General features: G+C 34.8%; 3 protein-coding genes across 3 annotated transcripts; 1 reads left to right on the top strand and 2 right to left on the bottom strand.

Annotated features, from left to right (window-relative positions):
• The first annotated feature begins 823 nt into the window (after positions 1 to 823).
• LOC133861421 (E3 ubiquitin-protein ligase MPSR1-like) lies at positions 824 to 1,691 on the top strand. The gene has a single exon (XM_062297214.1). It carries the CDS (start codon positions 932 to 934, stop codon positions 1,568 to 1,570), a length of 639 nt encoding a protein of 212 aa, XP_062153198.1. The 5' UTR covers positions 824 to 931; the 3' UTR covers positions 1,571 to 1,691.
• A 796-nt stretch (positions 1,692 to 2,487) lies between these two features.
• LOC133859695 (pentatricopeptide repeat-containing protein At5g50390, chloroplastic) lies at positions 2,488 to 5,174 on the bottom strand. The gene has a single exon (XM_062295203.1). The coding sequence runs from the start codon at positions 4,851 to 4,853 to the stop codon at positions 2,733 to 2,735; it is 2,121 nt and encodes a 706-aa protein (XP_062151187.1). The 5' UTR covers positions 4,854 to 5,174; the 3' UTR covers positions 2,488 to 2,732.
• A 5,326-nt stretch (positions 5,175 to 10,500) lies between these two features.
• LOC133859694 (uncharacterized protein At5g19025) lies at positions 10,501 to 11,798 on the bottom strand. Its single transcript, XM_062295202.1, has one exon. The coding sequence runs from the start codon at positions 11,366 to 11,368 to the stop codon at positions 10,694 to 10,696; it is 675 nt and encodes a 224-aa protein (XP_062151186.1). The 5' UTR covers positions 11,369 to 11,798; the 3' UTR covers positions 10,501 to 10,693.
• Between the last annotated feature and the right edge of the window lie 10,759 nt (positions 11,799 to 22,557).

The raw sequence follows: 22,557 nt of genomic DNA, 5'->3' as shown, positions 1-22,557 counted from the left end.
CTTGAGTGCTTTTTCTGATACCTTATGTATTTTAAATTAAAAAAATTATGTCTATTTTTTTTTTTTTGAATGTCCACACAAGAGGGGGAGGGGGAGGGGGAAGGCGGATTCGAACTAGTGACCTCCGCTTCATGAGGCGTAGTCTCTATTCGATTGAGCTACCCCTTGAGGATGTTTCTTGCTATAATAGAAAAATCTGAAAGTGTTCGGGTTTATTTTTCGTTCATGTAAAATGCAATTAAACAAATAGAGGATTCTGGGCTCTCCATTGTATCCTGAAGAAATATTTGTTGTAACTTTCTGTATACCTTTCTAGTGAGGACAAATAATATTTTAAAAAAAACAATGTTGTAATGCACCTTATGAAGTTTTCGTTTTTTTGCTTTCGTTTATTTTTTCTAACAATATCAAACTTAAAATATTTTCGATTAACCAGAAAAGTTATTTATTTATTATTATTATTTTTTTTAATTTTCGAAAAATGATTTCTCTTTTATTAACCGAAACTATTTTTTCGAGCATGAGCTTTTCCTCCTCAAATTGTTTGAAGTTCTGCGGAGTTCATTAATTTGGACCACCGTCGTCGAAAGCCGCCCCAACCAGAATTTACTAAACCACTACCAGAAGCAGCCGAACGACTGTCGGAGTCCTCCGAACCTTAGGTTGATGAAAGTTCGTCGATCTTTTTTGGTAGTCACTCTTATTTTATGTACAAGCACCTACGAAAAGAATACCTTTTAGTCCCAAGCTTCATGTACAGCCGGTAGCAAGTTAACGAAGCTTCTAGACCATTCTAAAACCTTCCCTCGTCTCGAAGAGCCATAAAAACACGTCGCCTCTGCAACTTTTCCCATATCAATATTCTCGCACCTACGAAAAGGAAAACTCTCCCTATCCCTCGGGCTCTCTCTCTCCCTCAGAGCGAAATTCAATGTCCGAATCAGCGTCTCCAACCGAAACCCGAGCCCAAAGGCTCTCTATCCTTGTGCCCGTAATCCTAGACACGGTCTCCGCCTCCCAGGCCCGAAACTCGACCCGGACCCGTCTCGTGTTACTGGACCGGGTCGCAAGATCGTTTAACGTGTTCGACTTGCCCGGAGACCTAGACGAAGTGCGAGAGCTCGAGGCCCTCTTCGGCGACCTGTCGGAGAAGAGCGGGCCGTTGCCGGCGTCGAGGGTGTCGATAGAGGCCATGCCGAGGGTGGCGGTGACCGAGAAAGTGGCCGCGGAGGAGTGCGCGATTTGCTTGGAGGGTTACGAGGTCGGCGACGAGGCGAGGGAGATGCCGTGCAAGCACATGTTCCACTCCGGTTGCATCGAGAGGTGGCTGGGGCTCCGCGGGTCCTGCCCAGTTTGCCGGTTTGTGATGCCGGTGGAGGAAGGCAACGTGAAGAGTGGCGGTGGAGAAGGGGGAGAGAGGGGGTTTCTGGTGGCTCTTTGGATCGGTGGCGGTGGGGATCCGATGGACGTGGGTTCAGGTACGGGCCGTGGGTCCGTGGCGTCTGATTCGGACGGGAGTCGAGGCAGTGATGAAGTTGATGACGCGTTGACACAAGAAATGCAATTCTGAAGACAAGCCACATAATTAGATAGTTTAGATTTTTTTTTACAATTTTAGACGGTAGTTTATACATTGAAAATTTGAAACAAAGGGTCAGACATTTGATTAACAATCTGAACCATTTCTTTTAGAGCACACGATCGTTTATTTGTTTACTTGTAATTGGCGGTGGGTTTTTTTTTTTTTTTTTTTGGCTCCTAATATCTAATTGTCAGTAATGCTATAAGGAAAATTACTGTTCTGATTGAGTTTTCTCAAAATTAAAATTGTTTAAAATTACAATTGGATCAAAATTTAATAGTGATTAAATTATAGTAATTTAAAAAGTCATTAATTTTTGAAAGACTAAAAAAAAATATGGGTCTTTCTTATCGATCCGGCTAGGAGTGTATAAACGGAGTGATTATAACTGCTTAAAACTGCTAATCGTATAACCGTATAACTGCATAACCGCTAACTACTTCTATATTTAATTTTGGATTTGTTTGTATTTGATTATTTGGATTTGTTATGTTTTAGATTTGGATTTGGATTTGTTACTATTTTGGATTTAAAACTCACACTAAAACTGGCCCAAAAGTGGCCAAAATCGGCCCAAAATTCAAATTGAAAAGCGGTTATACAACCACCGATTATCTATTCAATAACCTCAAACCAGCAGTTATAAAAATAACTGCATCCGCCTAGGCGGTTAGCGGTTTTAATCAATAACCGCCGGTTATAACCGTTTGTACACCCATAAATTCGGCTTTAGTGCTCTTAAAAAAAAAAAGAACAGCAAATGGACGGTGAAGATTAAATAATAGAAATTTTAAAATAAACTAAGTTGTTTTTAAATCATAATCTTAAATCATTCGATGCATGCTTGCAACAATAGATAAAAACACCCCGCAATTAGACCTATAATAAGAAACAATGTCTCGAGATAACAAAGCACAAATTTTCTAGATTCTTGAAAATTGAACATCGGTTACTATTCGTGCCACTAAAGATTACAAGTACAATGTATGGTTACACTATTGTATCAAAGAGGAGGAAAAAAAGCTGGCATAAAAGATATCCTAAAAACAGGTTATTAGGTCCAACAAAAAAAAAATTTCAGTCACCAATAATCCCCACAAGAACAATTCCCATATAGTAGTCAAGCTTTGGCTCCCGAATGGTAACTGGATCACCAATAATCCCCACAAGAACAACTCCCATCTCTGAAATGGTGGAATCTGCTGGCATCCTTCACAACAATTTCACGTCCAGTAACCAAGGCTATTAGCTTAATCGTACTGTGGCAGTCACCACAAATCCGATGGCTCTGCACAACTTGCAGTGCTGTCCAATCTGGAGTGTTGATCAACCCAAAAGCTATCGCCAGTTTCTCACTGTGGTACAACAAAACCTGGTCTCCCTGTTCAACATCAGGAAGCAAATATTTTCTCTCAGGAACATAACCATGTTTTGCAATCTCTAGCATCAAGTTGTCCACTTTCTCGTAAATCTCTTTTGTTTGGTAATGGATTTTATCTCCGCAAAGGAAAACATAAGGCTGCTTTTTAACTTCAATCCAACTGCATGCTGGAAGCATTCTCAAACCCTTTCTTCTTAAGGTCTGAAAAACAGCGGCAGCTTCCTTCAACTTGCCAGAGCTGTGGTAAATATTAAAAAGCACAACATAATTATTAAGCTTTTCAGGCTCCATTCCATAAAGCTTCTCAGCTGCAAATTTTCCAAGCTCTAAATTCTCATGGACCCGACAAGCTGTCAGCAAGGCAGCCCACATGTTAGCTGTAGGCTTAAATGGTGCACTTCTAATCAGTGCAAAAGCTTCATCCAAAAGACCCTCTCGACCCAACACTTCAATCATACATGCATAATGCATTGCACGGGGCTTAATCTTATGATCCCTACTCATTGATTGAAAAATCTCCCACCCACACTCTGATAAACCCGAATAACTACAAGCAGATAGAACAGCAAGAAAGGTGACATGGTTGGGTATCAATCCTTCCTGAAGCATCTGTTTGAACATCTCAATGGCCTCTTCTCCACGACCATGATTACCATAGCCAGCAATCAAGGCATTCCAAGATATTACATTCTTTTGGAGCATCTTGTCAAAAACATGACGGGCATCTTCTACTCTTCCCCATTTGCTATAGAAATCTACAAGTGCTGTGTTGGCTACTATATCTAATCCAAAACCGTGACGAACTAAACTTGCATGAGCTTGCTTAGCATGCTCTAATGAAGCTAACCTTGTACATATTCTTATAATCATCGAAAATGTGAAATGGTCCACTTCAACACCAGAATCACGCATCTCATGATACATACTAAGAGCTTCCTCACTATAACCATGAAGTGCATAACCTGCTATAATGGAATTCCACCCAACCGTCGTCTTCACCGGCATCTCATCAAAAACACATTGAGCATCTTCAATGCTCCCACACTTACTATACATGTCAATCAGGGCACAAGACACAAAAATATTCTCACTGAAACCCATCTTCAAAGCACACGAATGAAACTGTCTCCCTGCAAAAATGTTACTCAACCCAGCAGATGCTCGGATCATCATGGCAAATGTGCGCGATCCACCATCTGAAAACTCTTCCCAAAAAGTTAAAAACATCTGGAATGCCTCAAGATAATCCCCAGAGTCCAAAAGTCCCTCGATTATCGTATTCCACGAGACAAAGTTCCTCTCCGGCATTTCATCAAACAGCCTACGCGCATCAATCATCATTCCACATTTCACATGCATAAGTAGCACCCTGTTCCTCATATACAAATCCAACTCAAACCCATTACTAGTCATAAAACTAAACAGCCTCTTCACCCCTCTAATCGACTTCAAACCTATGCACGCACTCACCAATGCGTCATACGTGCTAGAACCCAATTCAAAACCACCCTCAAACTCCAAGATCTCAAAAAATTCAAGCGCCTCTCTATACCCCTTATTCAAAACCAACTTCTCTATCTGACTACAAAGCCCCGAACTGGGTTTTCTCTTCTGGGTTTCTCCCAAAACCGTTTCTTTCCTCTCACCAACATCGATTTTCGACGGTTTCGGCTTCAGCCGTGGTTGTAGCCCTTGTTCCAGTGAAGAACACATAATCTTATCAAACGGGTTCCTCCATTTCCTCCCATTGAACGAAAAACAATCCCCAGAAAACAACGACTTATCCTTGAAAAACTTACCCTTAGGATCCGAGAGAGTGAAAGGAAAACTACAATTACTTTGACTCCGATCCAATGAGAGGCTCTGGAAGCGTAAGAGTGGGATCTCCATGCTCAAACAGTACAAGCAAATCAGTGAATACTGGTGGCACTAGAAGCTGAGAAAAAATTGCACCTTGAGAAAGTGTGAATTTGTTTCGCTTTTTCCTCATGTTTTGGTCAAAGCGCAATGTTGGATATGAACGAAGTGTTCAGCATCGAGGACTCCGCCCGAGTAGTTGGGAGGTAGTTGCAAGGATCACGATTCACCATAGAACTTGAAGGACGACGAAATGACTTAAAGCCTTAGTCGCTTCTAAAACCTATCTGCTTGGGACTTTAGCGGTAAAACCGTGTCGTTTTCTAAAACTTCTTGTTGGCAATAAACTCTAATGTCAAAAAGCCTCGATCTGCTTTATACTTTTCATAGGCAAATTTTATCTTTCTCATATTACAGAAAAAAATATTTAAGCTCATTTATTAAGGGTCCGTTTGGGTTTGCGATTTTAAAAAGTGCGATTTAAAATTATGATTTTAAAATGTGCGATTTGAAAAAAGTGATTTTTATAAACGCAGTTAAGCGTTTGGCAAAATCGCAGTTTAGCATTTAAAATCGCAAATTAGACTTTAAAATTCTGCGTTTTTAAAAAAGCACCATCTTATCTGCGATTTGAAAACACAGAAAATCTGCGTTTTCAAATCGCAATTTTTAAAAACGCAGTTCCCAAACGATTTATGTTCTGCGATTTGGTTTAAAATCGTACTTATTGTCTATGAAATCGCAATCCCAAACGCACCCTAAACATGCCAAACTCGTATGAACTTTGCTTGACTTATATAAATTCATATAACTTAATTTTTATAATATTATTCTTAATTTTGTGATGAGAACATCGTAAATATATGAAAATAGGAAAAATCACAATTTAGCCTTTTAAATTGTTAGTCATTTTGCAAGTAGTCCCACGAATTGCCAACGCTTAAACTCTGGTCTCCTAAACTACCAAAAAGTTTTAAAAATGCCTATAATACCATTGCCACGCGTCATTTTTCAATTGAAAAATAAAATAAAATAAAATAAAAAAAACTAAATTTTTGTTTTTTAAAAAAAAGAATAGAAAATGGGAGCCACCTCCTTGGGGAGGGGGTTGGCTTGCAAACACTCATTTTCTTTTTCTTTTTTTAGTTTTTTTTTTAAAATTAAAAAATGACATATGACAAGGGTATTATAGGCATATTTCGACAAAATGGGCATTTTAAAAACTTTTTTATAGTTTAGGGGGTCAAAGTCCAAGCGTTGACAGTTCGTGAAACTACTACCAAAACGGCTGGCAGTTTGAGGGGCTAAATTATAATTTTTCCTTGAAAATATAAAAATGAATTATATTCCTAATATGTTAGCTATAACTTGAATATTTGTTATAGGAAATATGTGTATGTATAGACTCAGGATTAGATTGTTTAAGATTCTAGATAAGGTTATAAGATATAATATAAATAGTCTATTAAAAAGATATATATATGATTTATTATAGGTTGGTTATGTTAATTTTTATAAGTTTATAAATAATAATTAATAATTGATTAACAAATGATTATTATGAATTTACAAAAAAATATAAACAATGACGATATTTAAACAAGCTCAAGCTTATTCAAAAAATAAATGAATCAAGATTGAACAGATTATTTATTTCGCCAATAAGCTTGAACTTGATTCATATTTAAAATTAAATTAAATAAATCAAACGTGAATATTTAATAACCAGCTCGACTCGGCCTTAATCTACATAAAGGGTCACATGTAAATGGGATTTAAATTGCAAACTTTCTTTTAGGCTGAAGTTGATTAGGGGTAAAAGGATATTCCTAGTCCTAGAGTCATTCCTTGAAGCCAACCAAAAAACCAATGTAAACCCTTTGGGAAAATAGATAAACATTGATCATGGAAGGGGTTGGTTTAGTGACAAGACATTTACTTTCAAATGAAGGTTTGAGTCTCAAGAGTATGATGCTAGAAGGACATAGGCTCCACCACCAATCTTCATCAATGTCTGCCATCCAATTGTAATTTGAGGCTCATCTAAATCATTGCAAGATTATTGTGTGCAGAAGGGAACACCTAAAAATGGTAACAGTAGTCTTGTTTTTTTTCTTTATTCCCAATATTTGAATGGAGTAGACAACATGATTCGATGAGAATTATACTACGAGTTATGATCTTTTGCCACTTCAAGGCACAACTCTTGATCACTTTGCCCTCCCCTAGCTAGCTATAGATTTTTTTTTTTCAAAAAAAAAAAAAAAAGAGTCAGAAGTAAAAGTTGTCACGTTGATAAAGGTAGTCAGAAATTGTATCTTGGGGTGACAATGTATCACGTCTCTTATACTTCAAGGAAAAAAGAAGAAGAAGGAGAGTTTAAAAAAGAGAGAAGAATAAAGAAAAGTGAACTTTATGATTTCATTAGTTTGAGAGTGGTTTACAGGTAATCAACAATTGCATCAAGTCGGTGTCCTCAAACAAGATGCCAAAGTGGTTGCTTTAGAACTGTCCTACAGACAAGGGAGAGCATCTTTGTAGTCCTTCAAAATGGTAAAAGAATCATGGGAAATTCAATTGTTTACTTTGAAAAGATCTGAAGCTCTTATAACATCATCCAGATTCATCCTCCGACCCAAAGAAGAGCTATAAGATTAGGCTGATGAAGAAATCTCACTAGTCAGCACTCGAAGTGCCATTTTGTTGCTTATCATGGAATCAAATTTAGAATAACAAGATCTAATTGATACTTGGCATAAGCCTTCTTCCTTCTCTTTTTTTTTTTTTTTGTGGGGTTCGTGGTGATTCCTCCAAATAACTTGTATAGCTATCGAAATCATGTCGTGAGCATCATCATGTAGCATGAAGGTTCTAAATCCAAATGGGATGGATGGGGATCGGGTGCAATAAGGCAGTCTCATATGAAAGCCGAGCGGGCCTCACTTGTTTGGACAGGTGCACAGACAGTCCGAACAGGTGAGACTCAGGCTACCCAGCCACCTGCATATGCTATTCATCAAAACTTCACTCTATTCCCAAGGGAAACATAGAACATGTTCTCGGCCAGCAGGCCACATTCTCCACCCCATGTTCATAATTACCATTGCAGGAGGAACCAATACAAGATTCTCCAACCAGCATCATAATTAAAGTAATAACTAGATCTAATTTTATATCTTGATAGAATCATGCAATGAAGCCATCATCTTTGGGATGGTGGAAACTATGGGCTCCACCTGTGATGTGGATTGGTTATTGGCCCTATCATGAGATGTATCCATGGACTATTTGCATACATCACATCTCTTCCATGGAATGTATTTTAACTCCTTGATGCGTTGGTCAGTATGGTTGAGAGAACCCAGCTGATCATAATTCTATTTTATACAATCAAGCTCTGCAGGAAAGGTATGGAAGATATTTGAATTTCCTTCTCCAAGCTGGCATGCATCCTGCACAATTTAGGCCAGGAAACCTTAAACCCCTAACTAGGGTTTTTCTTATAATGAAATTCTTTCTCCAAGGACAAATTAATTCTGAAAATGACGAGTAAAAGGGACTTGAAAATTAGGAAAAGTGGAAAAGCCACTAAAGATTAATTGCGTGGAAAGGAATGGGCACAAGGTAGGGCTTTAGAGGAACAAACAAATGATTGCAGCCATCATGAAAACAGAAAAGGAGTCAATAATGTTTTCCTTATTGATACAAAATAGCTTAAGCTCAGGTATGTCAATAATGATGAATATGTTTGTATATATTGGCATGGAAAATCTGCAGTACCTGTGACATCTTTCAATGTACTAACATATTTGAAAAGGATGGATAAGGCAATCATGTCTCTAGCCCTCAATTGCATGGAAAAGAATGGACACAAGATACTCTTTTTTGGGGGGCCTATTAGACACAAAATACTTATCACAAAGAAAAAGAGAAAAAAGAAAAAAAGGGAATGGACAGAAACAGCTAGAACAGAATAGGACTCCAGTGTTTTCCCTATTATTTGGTATCAAAACACAGTCTAGGTATTTCAATTAATAATAAATTTATGCATATATGAACCATGGATGGCAGCGCTAAGGGGCAAGGAAGCAGAACAGGTGGTAACGTAGAAAAGTTTCCTTAAGCAATGTCAAATAATGAGTGACTTTAAAATTAACAGAAGAGGATTTTTTCAGCATCCTCTTTACATATATAAAAGGATATCCAGAGAGGAAACGCTAGATGTTGATGTGAATATCACCAAAGCAGCATAACCATTTGCTTTCAATTGTGATATATCCTAAAACCTAGATGATAATTACAACCTTCCAACCTAGTCTTTACTTTGCCACAGCCCCAAGGAATGATCTCATCATCACAATATATGAATAGTATTTGGAGGCAGGATGGAATGGTCTGATAATAAAAATAGCCCAAGATGATTACTATCCCAGCACCATTTGTATTAAATGCAGGCAAAGAGAAAGCGCAGAAACTATATAAGCAAAGTGGGTAAGCATACAAGGAAACCTTCCTTTACAATAGGCCTAGCTACCCTATTAATTGTACTGTAACAGTAGTATAGGTTGTAAAATAATTACGACTTCTCCAAGTGATTGGATCTCATACTCAAACCTTCTTTGCAAACCGAGGGAATAAAAACTTATCCATCTTACAAAAACAAAAAAGCAACCTAAATTTCAAAAAACTTTCTTACATATAAAATCATAACATCACCAGATTTTTCAAATATAAACATCTCTGGTACTCTAAAGATAAAGTCCCCGTGACAGAAGGAGAGAACAAAGAACTTTGTATGTCCACATACAACATAAAGAACTTGATAAGCCATCATTGGTAAGCAACCTAGAACAAGGCAGTACACTTCAAGAAGTAAATATCATCATGAAAGAACTCTTTATTCTTGACTAAGGGATTTAAAAGATTAAATTCATGCAGACCCATGAAAGTCTCAGAATATCCTTATATTATCATGCTTAGACTGCAATTGTAGAATGTCTTGACAATTGATGATTGCTATTCAATCGCTTAATAATCAATGGAAAATGCATACATTATCAACTAAGTTATCGAATAATCAAAGGAATTTGGATCATCAGTTAAAGCTTTCCAAAAGCATATAATAATTATAAGCAAAACATGATACGATCTGATTGGAAATCATAGTTAGCTGTGCAGAGTGATACAAACATCGGTAGACAGAATGAATCGTACCACATATGTGTTTCCATCCAGTGTAGTGATCCTAATGTGGATCCCATCTAAATTTGCCCCTTTTCACGCAAATCAACAAATGGAAAAGCTTTCTGTACTACCATCTGCATAACAGAAACATAAAACGATGCTTGTTTACATGTCCAAGCACATCAATCACAGTAGTTAGACCATCGACCACACATCACTTTGTAATTATATGATGTATAGTACCACGAAGTTCTGAATATAGTTTCTGAAAATTTCAACAATAACAAGTTGAACCTGGTTTCAGTGGGAATTCTGTGAGGAAATTATTAACTAAATTTTAAAATACTGAAACTTACTTCATTCCAGCTTAACATTTCTAACTTTAAGAGCAATCATAACATCCAAAAGAATTTCAGTAAACTGGAATATAATGAAAAAATCATACCTTTAAAATAGAAACTTAAAGCATAAAGCAATTTTAAATATACTAAAAATATAATAAATTAAAAGATTCTTATATTCCCCACTATAACCAGCTGTATATAATCCTTACAACTTATTTCAATAAACTTATTTAAAGACAGTAAAGTTCGAAAGAGATCAATCAGGAGAAGGCCCTTCTCACTGCATTATGGCTATTCCTGTATGCTGATTATCCTTCCTATTGAATTGAACCAATCACATCAATTCTACTTTTTGATCTTCCGATACTTCTTTGACCCCGGAACTTCCAATCTACCAACAGAACACCCACACCTCGCTCGAAAAACAAGAACTGCTCTTCCATTAGGTGGCGCCATCTTCTTAAGCTCTGCCTCCAATTCGCGGTGATGATCGCGTGGCAATTCGAATAGACCCTTCTTCAAGCCTCCATCTTTAACCAAATTAGTCGAATTCTTCACACAGTCCTCTGTCTCCAACTGAATATCGAACTCCGCAGCCTTCCTCAGCCCCTTGCAATTCGGATTCCCACATTTCCGACTAGTACATACCAAAACCAACCAGGCAGCCAATGCGGCACAACAAACGCTAAGTCCTATAGAACCATATATCATCGGAGCACCTGAAACTTCCTCTTTAACCAAACAAACAATAGCACCAACAATTTTCATAAGCTCAACGACCACAAACCTAATATATGGGAACAGCAAAAACCCACAAGCACCAATAACAGCAATAAGGATTACTATATCTATCGCCGCCGATCGAGATCGATCACAAACTGGGATGTTAGAACAATTCTGCGAATTGGGTGTCTTTCTATTCCTAGGAAAATGATTGCTAAGCCTTGATTTAGTGTCAGACATGGCTATGGATGGGTCAACAGACTTGCAGACCGATATTGAGTTTTGGTAATAGACCATTTCAAACGGAACCCAGAACCTGAAACCAATCTCCGACTGAAACAAACCCAGCAATCCAATCGGAAAACCAGATCGAACCCACGATTCTATACCCAAAACCAGACCGACCCACCTCGCGAAAAGATGAAAAGAACAAGGAACTCGAATCCTCCTGCAGATCGGGACCTGTCGATGCCTATGTTTTTCACAGCTCGCATCTAATATATCCGATGGAATTCGAGGCTGAGTTTGAATCCAAATTAAGAGCTAGAATCCGCTAACGATGATTGTGATTTTGGAGTGTGTGAATTGGGTTTGGCCGGCTGGAGACGTTTGGAACCAGAGGAAGCAAAGCGGACAAGAAAGAGTCATCAGTGCGCCATCACAATGTGTATTTTTCTTTTCCTCTTAGAGAGATAGAGAGAGAAGGGCTCATGTAAATGGTTGGTTGGTTCAAAGAGAGGGTCATTTACACGCTAATAAGACACGTTGGTGATGGAATTACGTGGCCCATAATTCGTTTTGAACGAAAAAAAGAAAAAGAAAAAGGCTTGCATTTTGTCCAGGCAAATGATAAATATACAACCCCTTCACAATTTTGGTACAACTTTCACTCACAATGAGGTGAAGCCTACATGTATGGGCCCTACCTCATTGTGAGTAGATTATGCTAAAGTTGTACAAAGAAGTTGTAATCCGATCATCTCTCTTTTGTCCAACACGCGTTGAAGGACCGACTCAATGATGTGTGACTGATTTGGTGGGGTTCGAGTACTACTACTCCATGGGCTTGCCCACCTATTTTTCCTTTGGAAAGAAATATCAAAAAAAAAAACTGAAAGCCTTTACCCAACAATCTATCTTAAAATAGACCTTAAATTTTTAAGTGTATTAATGTGATTAATTAAACTATTAAAGTGTACTAAAAATGTCGCTTTTATCAAAATATTCTTATAATACCCATATTTTCTTAAAAACTTAAAAATAAAAAAAAAACTAACCTTTTTTTTTTATTATTTTTAGCTTAAATTACAAACAACTCATTGCAGAATAAAAAATAATTTAAAGGTCTTTAAGGTAGGCAAAAAATAACAATTTAGTCATTGTAATCAAATTCTGTCAAAATAATTGACGGATTCTGTTAATGTCAACGTTAATACCAATAAAATGATGACATGTGTCACTCTTACTAACAAATTTTAATTAAAAAAGTTTTCTTTTAATTTATTTTTTTAAAATTTTTTAAATTTATTTAAATTTTTAGTTTTATATTAATAGTTTTTTAAATTTTCTTTATTTTTTTAAATAGTTTTTTATTTTAATTTTTAAGAGAATAAGGGTATTATATGAATATTTTGACAAAAGTTGCATTTTTTGTACTCTTTAGTAGTTGTAACATTAATACAGTTGAAAATTTATGGGACTATTCTAAAATCGACTATTAGTTCAGGGGGCTTCTCTCACACACACACACATACATATATATATATTTGCCCTTTTCCTTTTTATTTTCAATTTTATAGTATTTGTTATTTTTTTGTTTTGGTGGAACCGTGGAAGCAAAATAATTCTAGACTTCATATTGTGTTCTTCATGTGTGATTCTAAAAATGATATATCTTTTAAAATTACCATTTGATTTATGATAGGTTATTATTGAATTTTTATCAAATGATGATTTTAAAAATTATATCAATTTTAGAATAGCACAAAAGAAACATAGGTATAACGTCCAAAATTACTTGCAAAAGCAACGGTTATTTACTTATTCTCCTTTTTAAGTAAAGAAGAACATAGCTCAAAAATAAATCATTTATTGAATTGCCATTGGATGTTTCTTCGGGAAGTGACGAAAAAGATGGAAAACCAACCAATAGAAGAATACCACAACATCATACATCCAATATCCTAATTGGAGATAATGTTTAAATTTAATCCAAACATTAATATGTTTAAGTATAGTTAGGCCTAACCAAGGAAAAGTAAATTTTAATTATATTTTATTATATACAAATACCAAAATTTGTAAAATCTAGAGGTCTTTCTAGAATATTTTTCCCATGAATAGTTCTAAGAATATTTCTAATTTCTTAAGAGAAATGCTTGTTTGTATACTCCCATTTGACTCCTATTACATCATTGTCTACGTGGACCATTAATGTTGTTAAAAAAATAGGGTTTCACTATACTCTATTTACTATCTCTCACATTATTGGTCTGCATAGATAAAGATGAGATGAGAATGTACAACTGAACATTTCTCATTTCTTAATAAATCCCAGGATGTAACTGTTAAAGTCTAATGGTTTTTTGGCAGTTTGACCAGCTTTTATTGGATGAGCATTTTTTGGGTTAAGAAGAAGTCTCTTATCGTTTGACCCAAGAGACAGATAAGAAGAATGGAAAAAATATATATAATAATAATAATAATAATAATAATAATGATGATGATGATGATGATGAACAAAACATCTTCAGCCATTGCCTTTCAATTCCATAACCATTTTTTCACCAAAAAAAAAAAGAAAAAGAAAGAAAGAACAAAACATGTGACCTCGTCAATAAATCTTCTTAATCATGTGCTTTACCAAATGCTGGGTGAAAGCTCATCAACAGTATAGTACTTCTTTCAAGCGTTCGTTCTCCTTTGGACCTTTGGTCCTTCTTTTTCGGCATGAGTCCCCTATAATTAGGCTGTTTGTATTTTTTGCAGGTTGTTTGGATTTACTTGTCTTGAACAGCCTAAAGTGTTATACTTTCAATTTGCTCCATCTATTAGCATTTTCTGTTAATTTTAACGAAAGCGTATCACCTGAATGAAATTGTTCATTATACCTATACATCATATAAAAAAAATTCAAAAAATAAAAAAGTGAAAGGAAACCCACGACCTACTCTCTACGGCTTCGTGCCATAGACCCACAACCTCTCCTTCAATAAAAATTTTGGCCCCGTTTGAAATTTCTCTTCCCTCCCCACCCATTTCCCTCCTAACTTTCATACTGTGCCTATCCTGCGAACAAGCTTTTGGCAGGATGCTGAAAAAAAAAAATTAAGACTGAGCGTGTTTTACAAGATAGCAAGGAAATTTCAACTTTTCCATTTTACCCCTGACAAGAAAAAAAAAAAAAAAAAAATCAATGGTACATGTTTGGCTTGGGCACAGGGATAAAATAAAAAAGTTAAAATTCTCTTGCTATCTTGTAAAATGCACTTGGCCTTAATTTTTTTTTCAGCATCCTATCAAAAGCCTGTCCGCAAGATTGGCAAGAAAGTTAAGGGAAAAAGGGAGAACAAGAATTTCAAACAGGGCCTTTGTCGTAGGTTCACTATAATTAAGTTGATTGAATTTCTGTGCAAATTACGTCAGCTCACCTGTCTTAAGCAGCCTAAAGTGTTGATCCTATTGGTCCTAACAAGATTTTTACCCAAACCTGCTCCTTCCTTCTTGATGTTTTTACAATGGGATGTCTTAGTCCTATGTGGTAACATTTAATTGGCGCTGGCACAAGAATTGACTAAATATAAATAAACAAAAACTGCCGCAACTCATGGAAGGTTGCGTGTTTGGCTTTATTATTTGAAGTCATACAATTCCAAAAAAAAAGAGAGATTCATATAAACATGACAAATTACAGAAACTCACAAGCAATCGCCATGATATTTTACAGAACCGTGTGGCGCTGGTAATGACTTGTTGTTGGGGGTAATTATTATGTGAAGAAGAAAAGAAACAAACCACAACAAAGTGGAAGGTGCTCGACTTTGACTACAAAATCTTACCAAGTTTGCGCGTTTGAAATGGGATTTCAGACGAACGAACGTTTCAAAAACTTCAAATTTCAGAACAATCAAGGAATGTTAGTGGTTCTTAAAAGGAAAAAAAATAAAATAAAATAAATTATTGGGTGGGCTATGATGGATATGGCGTAGGCCATACCAGAAGTCGTCTAGGGAGGTCTCAAATTCTGGTCCGTATCAATCGACCACACACCATTGCAAAAACTTTCAACGCCATGACGATTTCATCAAGCAAGGATTATGGTGGGTTTCAAATGTCAATGGGCCTAACTTATGTTGGAATGTATTCAAAATATAATATTATTTATTTATATTCTTTAGTTTAGGTCGGTTTGTGTTTTCTTGTACAAGTCGATTTAAGTTTACTTGTATAGATCGACTTATTCATCTATAAATAGGGATTTATGTATTGTAAATAATTAAGTTATTGAGCACAATGTAGCCTTTAAATTTTATAATATGAATGTAAGTCATAGACCGAACCATGTAAATTCTGTCTCTTTTCTCTCTATTGCTTCCTTTACTATTTTGCTTTTATTATATTTTAGATTTATATACAAATCTTAACATGGTATTAGAGCTATTTTCCTGTGGATTCCAGTATTTTATGTTTTCAGCCCCAATGTATTTTTGGGTTTACTCATGTAAAAAAAACAAAAACAAAAACAAAAACAAATAGAGAAGAGCACCCATCGACCAACTCTTTGTCAGCCTATTGCGCCACCAACTAGTTCTCAGGTGATTTGCCTGCCAACAGCACATAGTCGGGGCTACCTAATTCAACCCAAAATGTCCAATCCAGGCGAATCAGTCCACGACCAAGATGCCTTCCACCCTGTTGCCGTTCGCCGGCTTTGACGCTGCCGTTGCTCACAGCCATTTGATCAGCATCGGCTCTAACACAGTCCTTGACAATATGAGACTCTACTATTCTGCTTTTATTCTATTTTAGATTTATATGCAAATCTCAACCGCTTATAAATTTTACAAGTCATAAAAATCGTGACAATATGAGATTCTTTAATATGCCCCTTCACGTATGGCATTATGACCAAACACGTGGACAATAGCAATGAGAAATTGCCCAACAACCCATGAAAATTGCTTTGATACTATATTAAAGACCAATAAACCTAATTCACCCTCACAATAAGATTTGAAAGAAGAGTGATGCACATAACTTATAAATTTCAGAAGTCAGGAAAATTCTGATAATATGTGACTCTTTGATAATCGAGTGCAATAAACTGCAATACGACCAATTTATATGACAGAGTATTCATATCGTAATTCGTACATGTTCGAACAAATGCTCGAATTGGCTGCACAGGTGGATGATTGCATCCTATCCTTGAATGGGAATATAATCCTCTCCATTTTAAATAAAATGTCAGGATTTGAAGTTGATACATCTAGCAATGTATATGAAGTTAATATTAACACATCTAATTAAATTTAAAATTATGTAAAATTATGTACACCGTTAAATTTATTAACTTTAAATTCTGACCATAAAATAGATAACATTTATTTTATTTAAAATGGAGGAATCATATTCCTTAATGGATGAGGGACCAAAGGAGGCCCTCTTTTTCTTTTTCCTTTTCTTTTTTTTTTCATAATTATGAATTTTTTATTGCGCAAAGATGCGGTGTCTCGAAGTAAACGAAATAGGGGAGAGTCGGTGATTTGGACAAGGGAAAGTGACCATCACTTCTTCCTCCACTTAAAAGAGACACTTTAAAGTGAAAGTGGTTCAACTAATAAACTTATAAAGTTTTTTTTTTTTTTTTCGAAAACAAAAAGAAAACTAATTAACTTATCATTACGTACCTAAACACCTTATTCAATACTTTCCTTATAAAGCTATAGTTTATTATATTTATTACCGTTACATGTATTTTTAAAAGAGTAATGATTCACTACTACTTAAATATACAATTTTTCATCACCTTGTCTATGTGGCAAGGTGGTTCCTCACCTTAACCTTAATTTATTTTTAAAAAACTCAAAAAGTAGTGGAGGACCACCTTGCCACATAGGCAAGGTGGTGAAAAGTTGTATATTTGGGTGGCATTGAATCATTACTCTTTTTAAAATGAGTAATGATACATTGCCACCTTTTAATACAACTTTTCACCACCTTGTCTATGTGGCAAGGTGGTCCCCCACTTTATTTTATTTTGAGTAATGATTCACTACCACCTAAATATACAACTTTTCACCACCTTGTTTATGTGGCAAGGTGGTCCCTCACCTTAATTTATTTTTAAAAAATAAAAAAACTCAAAAAGTAGTGGGGGACCACCTTGCCACATAGGCAAGGTGGTGAAAAGTTGTATATTTAGGTGGCATTGAATCATTATTCTTTTATTTTTAAAACTCAAAAAGTAATAGGGGACCACCTTGCCACATAGACAAGGTGGTGAAAAGTTGTATTAAAAGGTGGCAATGAATCATTACTCTTTTAAAATACATAAATTTTCATGTATCAAAGAAATTCATTTAATTTATCTCGGAGGAAAACTTTATCTTTTAAAACATGTATTTAAAAATGCAGGTAAGAATTATATGAAGGTTGTAAATGCTTTGCGGATGAAAGGACAATCTTAAAGTCGATATAGCCAATTGATTGAGAATGCAAATATGTTACTTAAATGTCTCTGATTATAGAGAGTGAAGCATGTCATATATGATTGTTCATAAACTAGCAAAGGTGACAATTCAGCAATTTCTAGAGCAAATTTATTATTTTGGGCTAAGCTCAAACATAGTGACAAAGTATAACATATAATTGATTCCGGTATAAAGATAGAGAAAAACACAAGAAAGAATTCAACAAAAGTTGGGCTCAGAAAGGAAAATTTGTGGTAACAGCGTATGAGCTGCTTAAAGATGATTGACATCAGGGTGATTTCTCAGCCGACCTCAACAATATGCCGACAGATGATCCAACTTCTATTTTTGCTAAGAACAAACAGATAGGAACAAATTAATTTTAGAGAAAATTATATTATTGGTTATTGTGGTTGACTTAAATTATAAATTGTGTTCTTTATTATCAAAATTGATTTAGAAATCTATGTTATTAGCTTAATTTACAAATTGCCCCCTGAAATCAAATTCCGTTACAAATTTTGACAGATACCGTTAGGCTTTAATAAGATAGCGATACATGTCGATTATAATAAAATAATAATAATAAAAAAAGGGGGTGGGCGCCTTAAATATATATTTTTTTTCCTTAATTTAATTGTAAAACTAGAGATCACAAATTACACGAGAGTCTCATAATAGAGTTGACTTTAAACACCTCTGAGAGTAATATGTGTGCTTACATACTCCCTCCATATTATAATGCCATGATAATCTTGGGACGGCCGTTTGACCAAAGGCAATTGCCAAGGCATCAACATATGTGTGTTAGAATATAATTTTAGAGGAAGAATACATTTTACCTTTTAAAATTTGACAAATTTCTTTCATTTTTACCTTCCATGTTTAAAAAGTGGTAATATAACCCAACAAATTTTTTGAAATTTTCAATATAAGCACTCTGTTAGGCATTTTTCATATTCTTTGAAGGAAAATAACACATTTGCACGTGCACTTTTTGGTAAATTTTTTTTAATATTGTCCCATATATACACGTGTTAGTTCCAAAATGCCTTTATTTATTATTTTTTTTTAAAAAAAAAAAATATTAAAACAAGAAAATGAGGGGAGGTGGCTGGCCCATGGCATTTAGGGGTGGCTCGAATCACCCCATTTGACCAAGGGGTTGGCCAATCCAACCCCATCTGGTCGAAATGGGGGAGATCGAGCCACCCCCTTTGGCCCATGGGGTCGCTACGGCCACCTCTAAGCTTAAAAAAAAAAAAGAAAAAAAGAAAGAAAGAAATGGGCATTTAATAATTTTTGTTAAAGAAGACAAAAATAGTTAATGGAGTGCTTAAATTGAATATTTTAGAAACTTTGTTGGGAACATTGCCACTTTTTAAACATCAAAGGTAAAAGTAAAAAAATGGTCAACCTTTGAGGGGTAAAATGTTTTTTTTTTTTTTTTTTTTTTAATTGAAATGATGAAGTCTACTATTTTCTATCAGCTTAAACTTTTAAAATAGATGATGATTTAACATAGTATCAGAGTTAGAGTTCGAATTCAGAATCTCTGGCTCTAATACTATGTTAAATCATCACCTATTTTAAAAGTTCGAACTCTAACTTCACAAATCATCCCCTATTCTATTCATTTAATTAAATATTTCATGTGTTAAACTTCACTTATTAAAAGGGAGTTTGAACTCATATGTGATGAAAAGTATTAGAATATAATTTAAATAATTATATCAACTCTTTTAGAATAAATGATGATTTAATCCGTGCATATATGTGTTTACATGTACAATATTCGCCCACAAAAACGTTTCCTTCATATTAACAAAATGATGCTAAGTAGAACAGCAACAACTTTTGAGGCCTATAGTTGATGGGTTTGGGCTTTTCATGGATAGGGAATTGGGAAAATCAGGTATGATGCTTCACCAATTGGGTTGATGGAGAACAAGGCCTTGTTTGATAAGCATGGTTACAGAACAGGATAGTGTTTGGTACTATTTACTGTACTTTTTTTATTTTTTCTAACAACAATTCACATCAAAACATTTCTACTTTTTTCATTTTTTATATCACATCAATAATTTTTTATTACTATTCAAATAAAAAAATTCACTACAATACAAAATTTTTTCACTTTTTTATACAAATTCTTTTTATTTTATATCACATCATCACTTTTTACTAATTTCAAAATTAACAACCCACTACTCTGTTCTGTTATTTGCCAAACAAGCCCCAAATTCTTGACACCAGTCCACCCGTCACCTCAATCCATATTGGCCCCTCGGGTTTCATCTTAAGTTTCAAATTGGATGGAAATAAATTTATTTCAGTTCAATGTATAAAATTGATATATTTCTTAATACGTGAGAAGTACATATTTTTAAATTAATAATGTAAAATATTACACTTTATCTTATTGGGTATATCTACTAGCTCTTGAATTAATCATTTTTTTTTGATAAAAAAAAAAAATCACGAATAAATATTGTCACATCACCCCAATAGGATGATGGTAGAATGTGGATATAATATGTATATAATTGAAAATGATTTGTTGGGAACGAAGAACCATACCCAAACCCTCTTTTTGGTTTTTTAACCTAAAAAAATTTAAAATTTGTCCTTTGATAGTCATCTGAGTAGGTGACTCTCACTTATGTGAGCAGGTGACAAAGCCCATTTTATCCTCTCATGTCTTATCTTATAACAGTAAATGAAAAACCCTGGAAGATATTTTGGTTGGCAAATGCCCAATGGGTCCACCATTTGATCAATTGAGTGTGATCCTCGAGAGAAACTCAATTCTCAAACGTGTCAAAGCGTGGCAAATTGGTGATAGAAACTCTGTCACAGCTAAGTGGGATTAAATCTATCTGATGATGTGTAAACCCTTTTTATCTTTTTGATTCCCTAATTTCATTGTCGGACCAAAGCGTTACACGTGTAAAGAAAAAGATACTACGCCAGCAGGCCAGCTTTTGTCTTGGTACACGTGTCGGTGCCAGAAAAACTCATCCTAGCGAGTAAAAAACCTCAGCCACAAACAGCTCCGAGAAACAAAAAACAAAAAACCTCCGACTGACAAGGGTACTTTAAGTGTTTTTTTTTTTTTTTTAAAATATAAAAAATAATACAAGAGTATTTTTTTTTTTTAATAAAATACAAAAGTATTAGTACAGTAGTTAGTCGATAAAAAGCATTATAGAATTTTTTATATATGTTCATACAGTAAATTTTGTTATAAATATGTTATACTGTAACTCTAAATTATTATTGAAATAATTGTATTCCTACAGATGTAGACACAGTATCAAATTACGTAAATTTGTGTTTTGATTTTCTCTTACTTTTTTTTTTTTTTCAATTTCATATATTTCTTATTATTGTGCACGGTAACAACAAGAGCCCTAATTTTTGTGGCATTTCCATTGGGAGTAAGGTTCAAATTTTTCTGGTATAAACAATTCTGATGTGTTACACCAGTGGCGAAGTCGAATTTAACTCGACTTAAATGGGAGGTGCTTTGCACAGGTCTGTTTGAGTTTTTCTTTTTAGGAATTAGATAAAGATTTCATCCAAAGTGTTCATTTTAAGTGTGAAAAATAGATGCTTTTTAAATAATTTTTCATCTAATTTTATCATTGATATTTAAAAAAACATATGATTTTCAAATGTAAAAAGAATGTATGATATTTTTATAGACTAAGTTAAAGAAACTACTTCAAACTCAATTTGAATGAAAATTTTATGCTTAAAAAGGGGCCCATGAAATAGTTTTGCCTTGAAATTTTTTGTCATAAATAATAATAATAAAAAAATTAAAAAAACCTCAGCCACTAGAAGAAGATGCGTACGTTGCTCGGAAAAGTCCAGCAGGTGCTTCACACGTGTAGAGCAGTGGACACGTGCGATCCAGGTCATAGGGAACAAACGCTTGTCCTGACGCGAGGCGGCGAGGGTTACCTTTTTCACATCACTTTTTGGTTGTGGGGGCCATTTTGAACACGTATGACGTTTTGGCGTACTGAGGCCCAACCCCCGCGTGGTTAGATAGAATCGGGATGTTGACGTGGAATTTGACCGGCTTGAAATAAATAAAATGCTATATATTTTTCAAAAATTTTCCATAAAAAAACCAATTTTTTTTTTTTAAAAAAATAAAATAAAAAATGTAGCATTTGTCTTGAAATAACTTTCCAGTTATATGTCTCTACTTTCTACGCTCAAAGTAAACGGCTGCCTGGCTGGTGAGTAGTGGCTATCGGAAGAAATCGGCAAAAAATCGGGGAAAGGTCGGTCTACTGGCGAGTATTTTGTCTTTTGGTTAAATTACCGGTTTGGTCTCGGGAGAACTCTTTGCTTGGCCTTGAAAAAGAAAGTGTACGGTGACAAAATCTATGAAAATTGAAACGTAGCTGTCTCAAGTTGGCTACATTCATATCCATCGTTCGTGAAGTTCATCTGCTTTATGTGTATCTTTACTGTCTTAAAATAGATAAATATTTTAAAATATGAAGATATTTATCTAGTTATTTCTCTTGTTATCCTTAAATTTGAACATATCATTTTTAAATTTGATTTTAATTTCTTTTATTCAAACCTGTTTTCCATAATAAAAATAAAAAAGTATATTCCTAAAATAAGTGTCACTTGAAAATTCTCATCTATTGTAAATAACAAATAGCTTTTTTTTACATATATTTTATATTTCGTTTTTTTACTTGATAAGTTGATATGACACGTTAAAGGATTTTATCAACTTTTTTAATATGAATAATTTTTTTATTT

This window comes from Alnus glutinosa, chromosome 2 (genome assembly GCF_958979055.1).
Source record: "Alnus glutinosa chromosome 2, dhAlnGlut1.1, whole genome shotgun sequence".
Classification (NCBI taxonomy): domain Eukaryota; kingdom Viridiplantae; phylum Streptophyta; class Magnoliopsida; order Fagales; family Betulaceae; genus Alnus; species Alnus glutinosa.
This window is presented reverse-complemented; position numbering and strand designations above follow the sequence as displayed.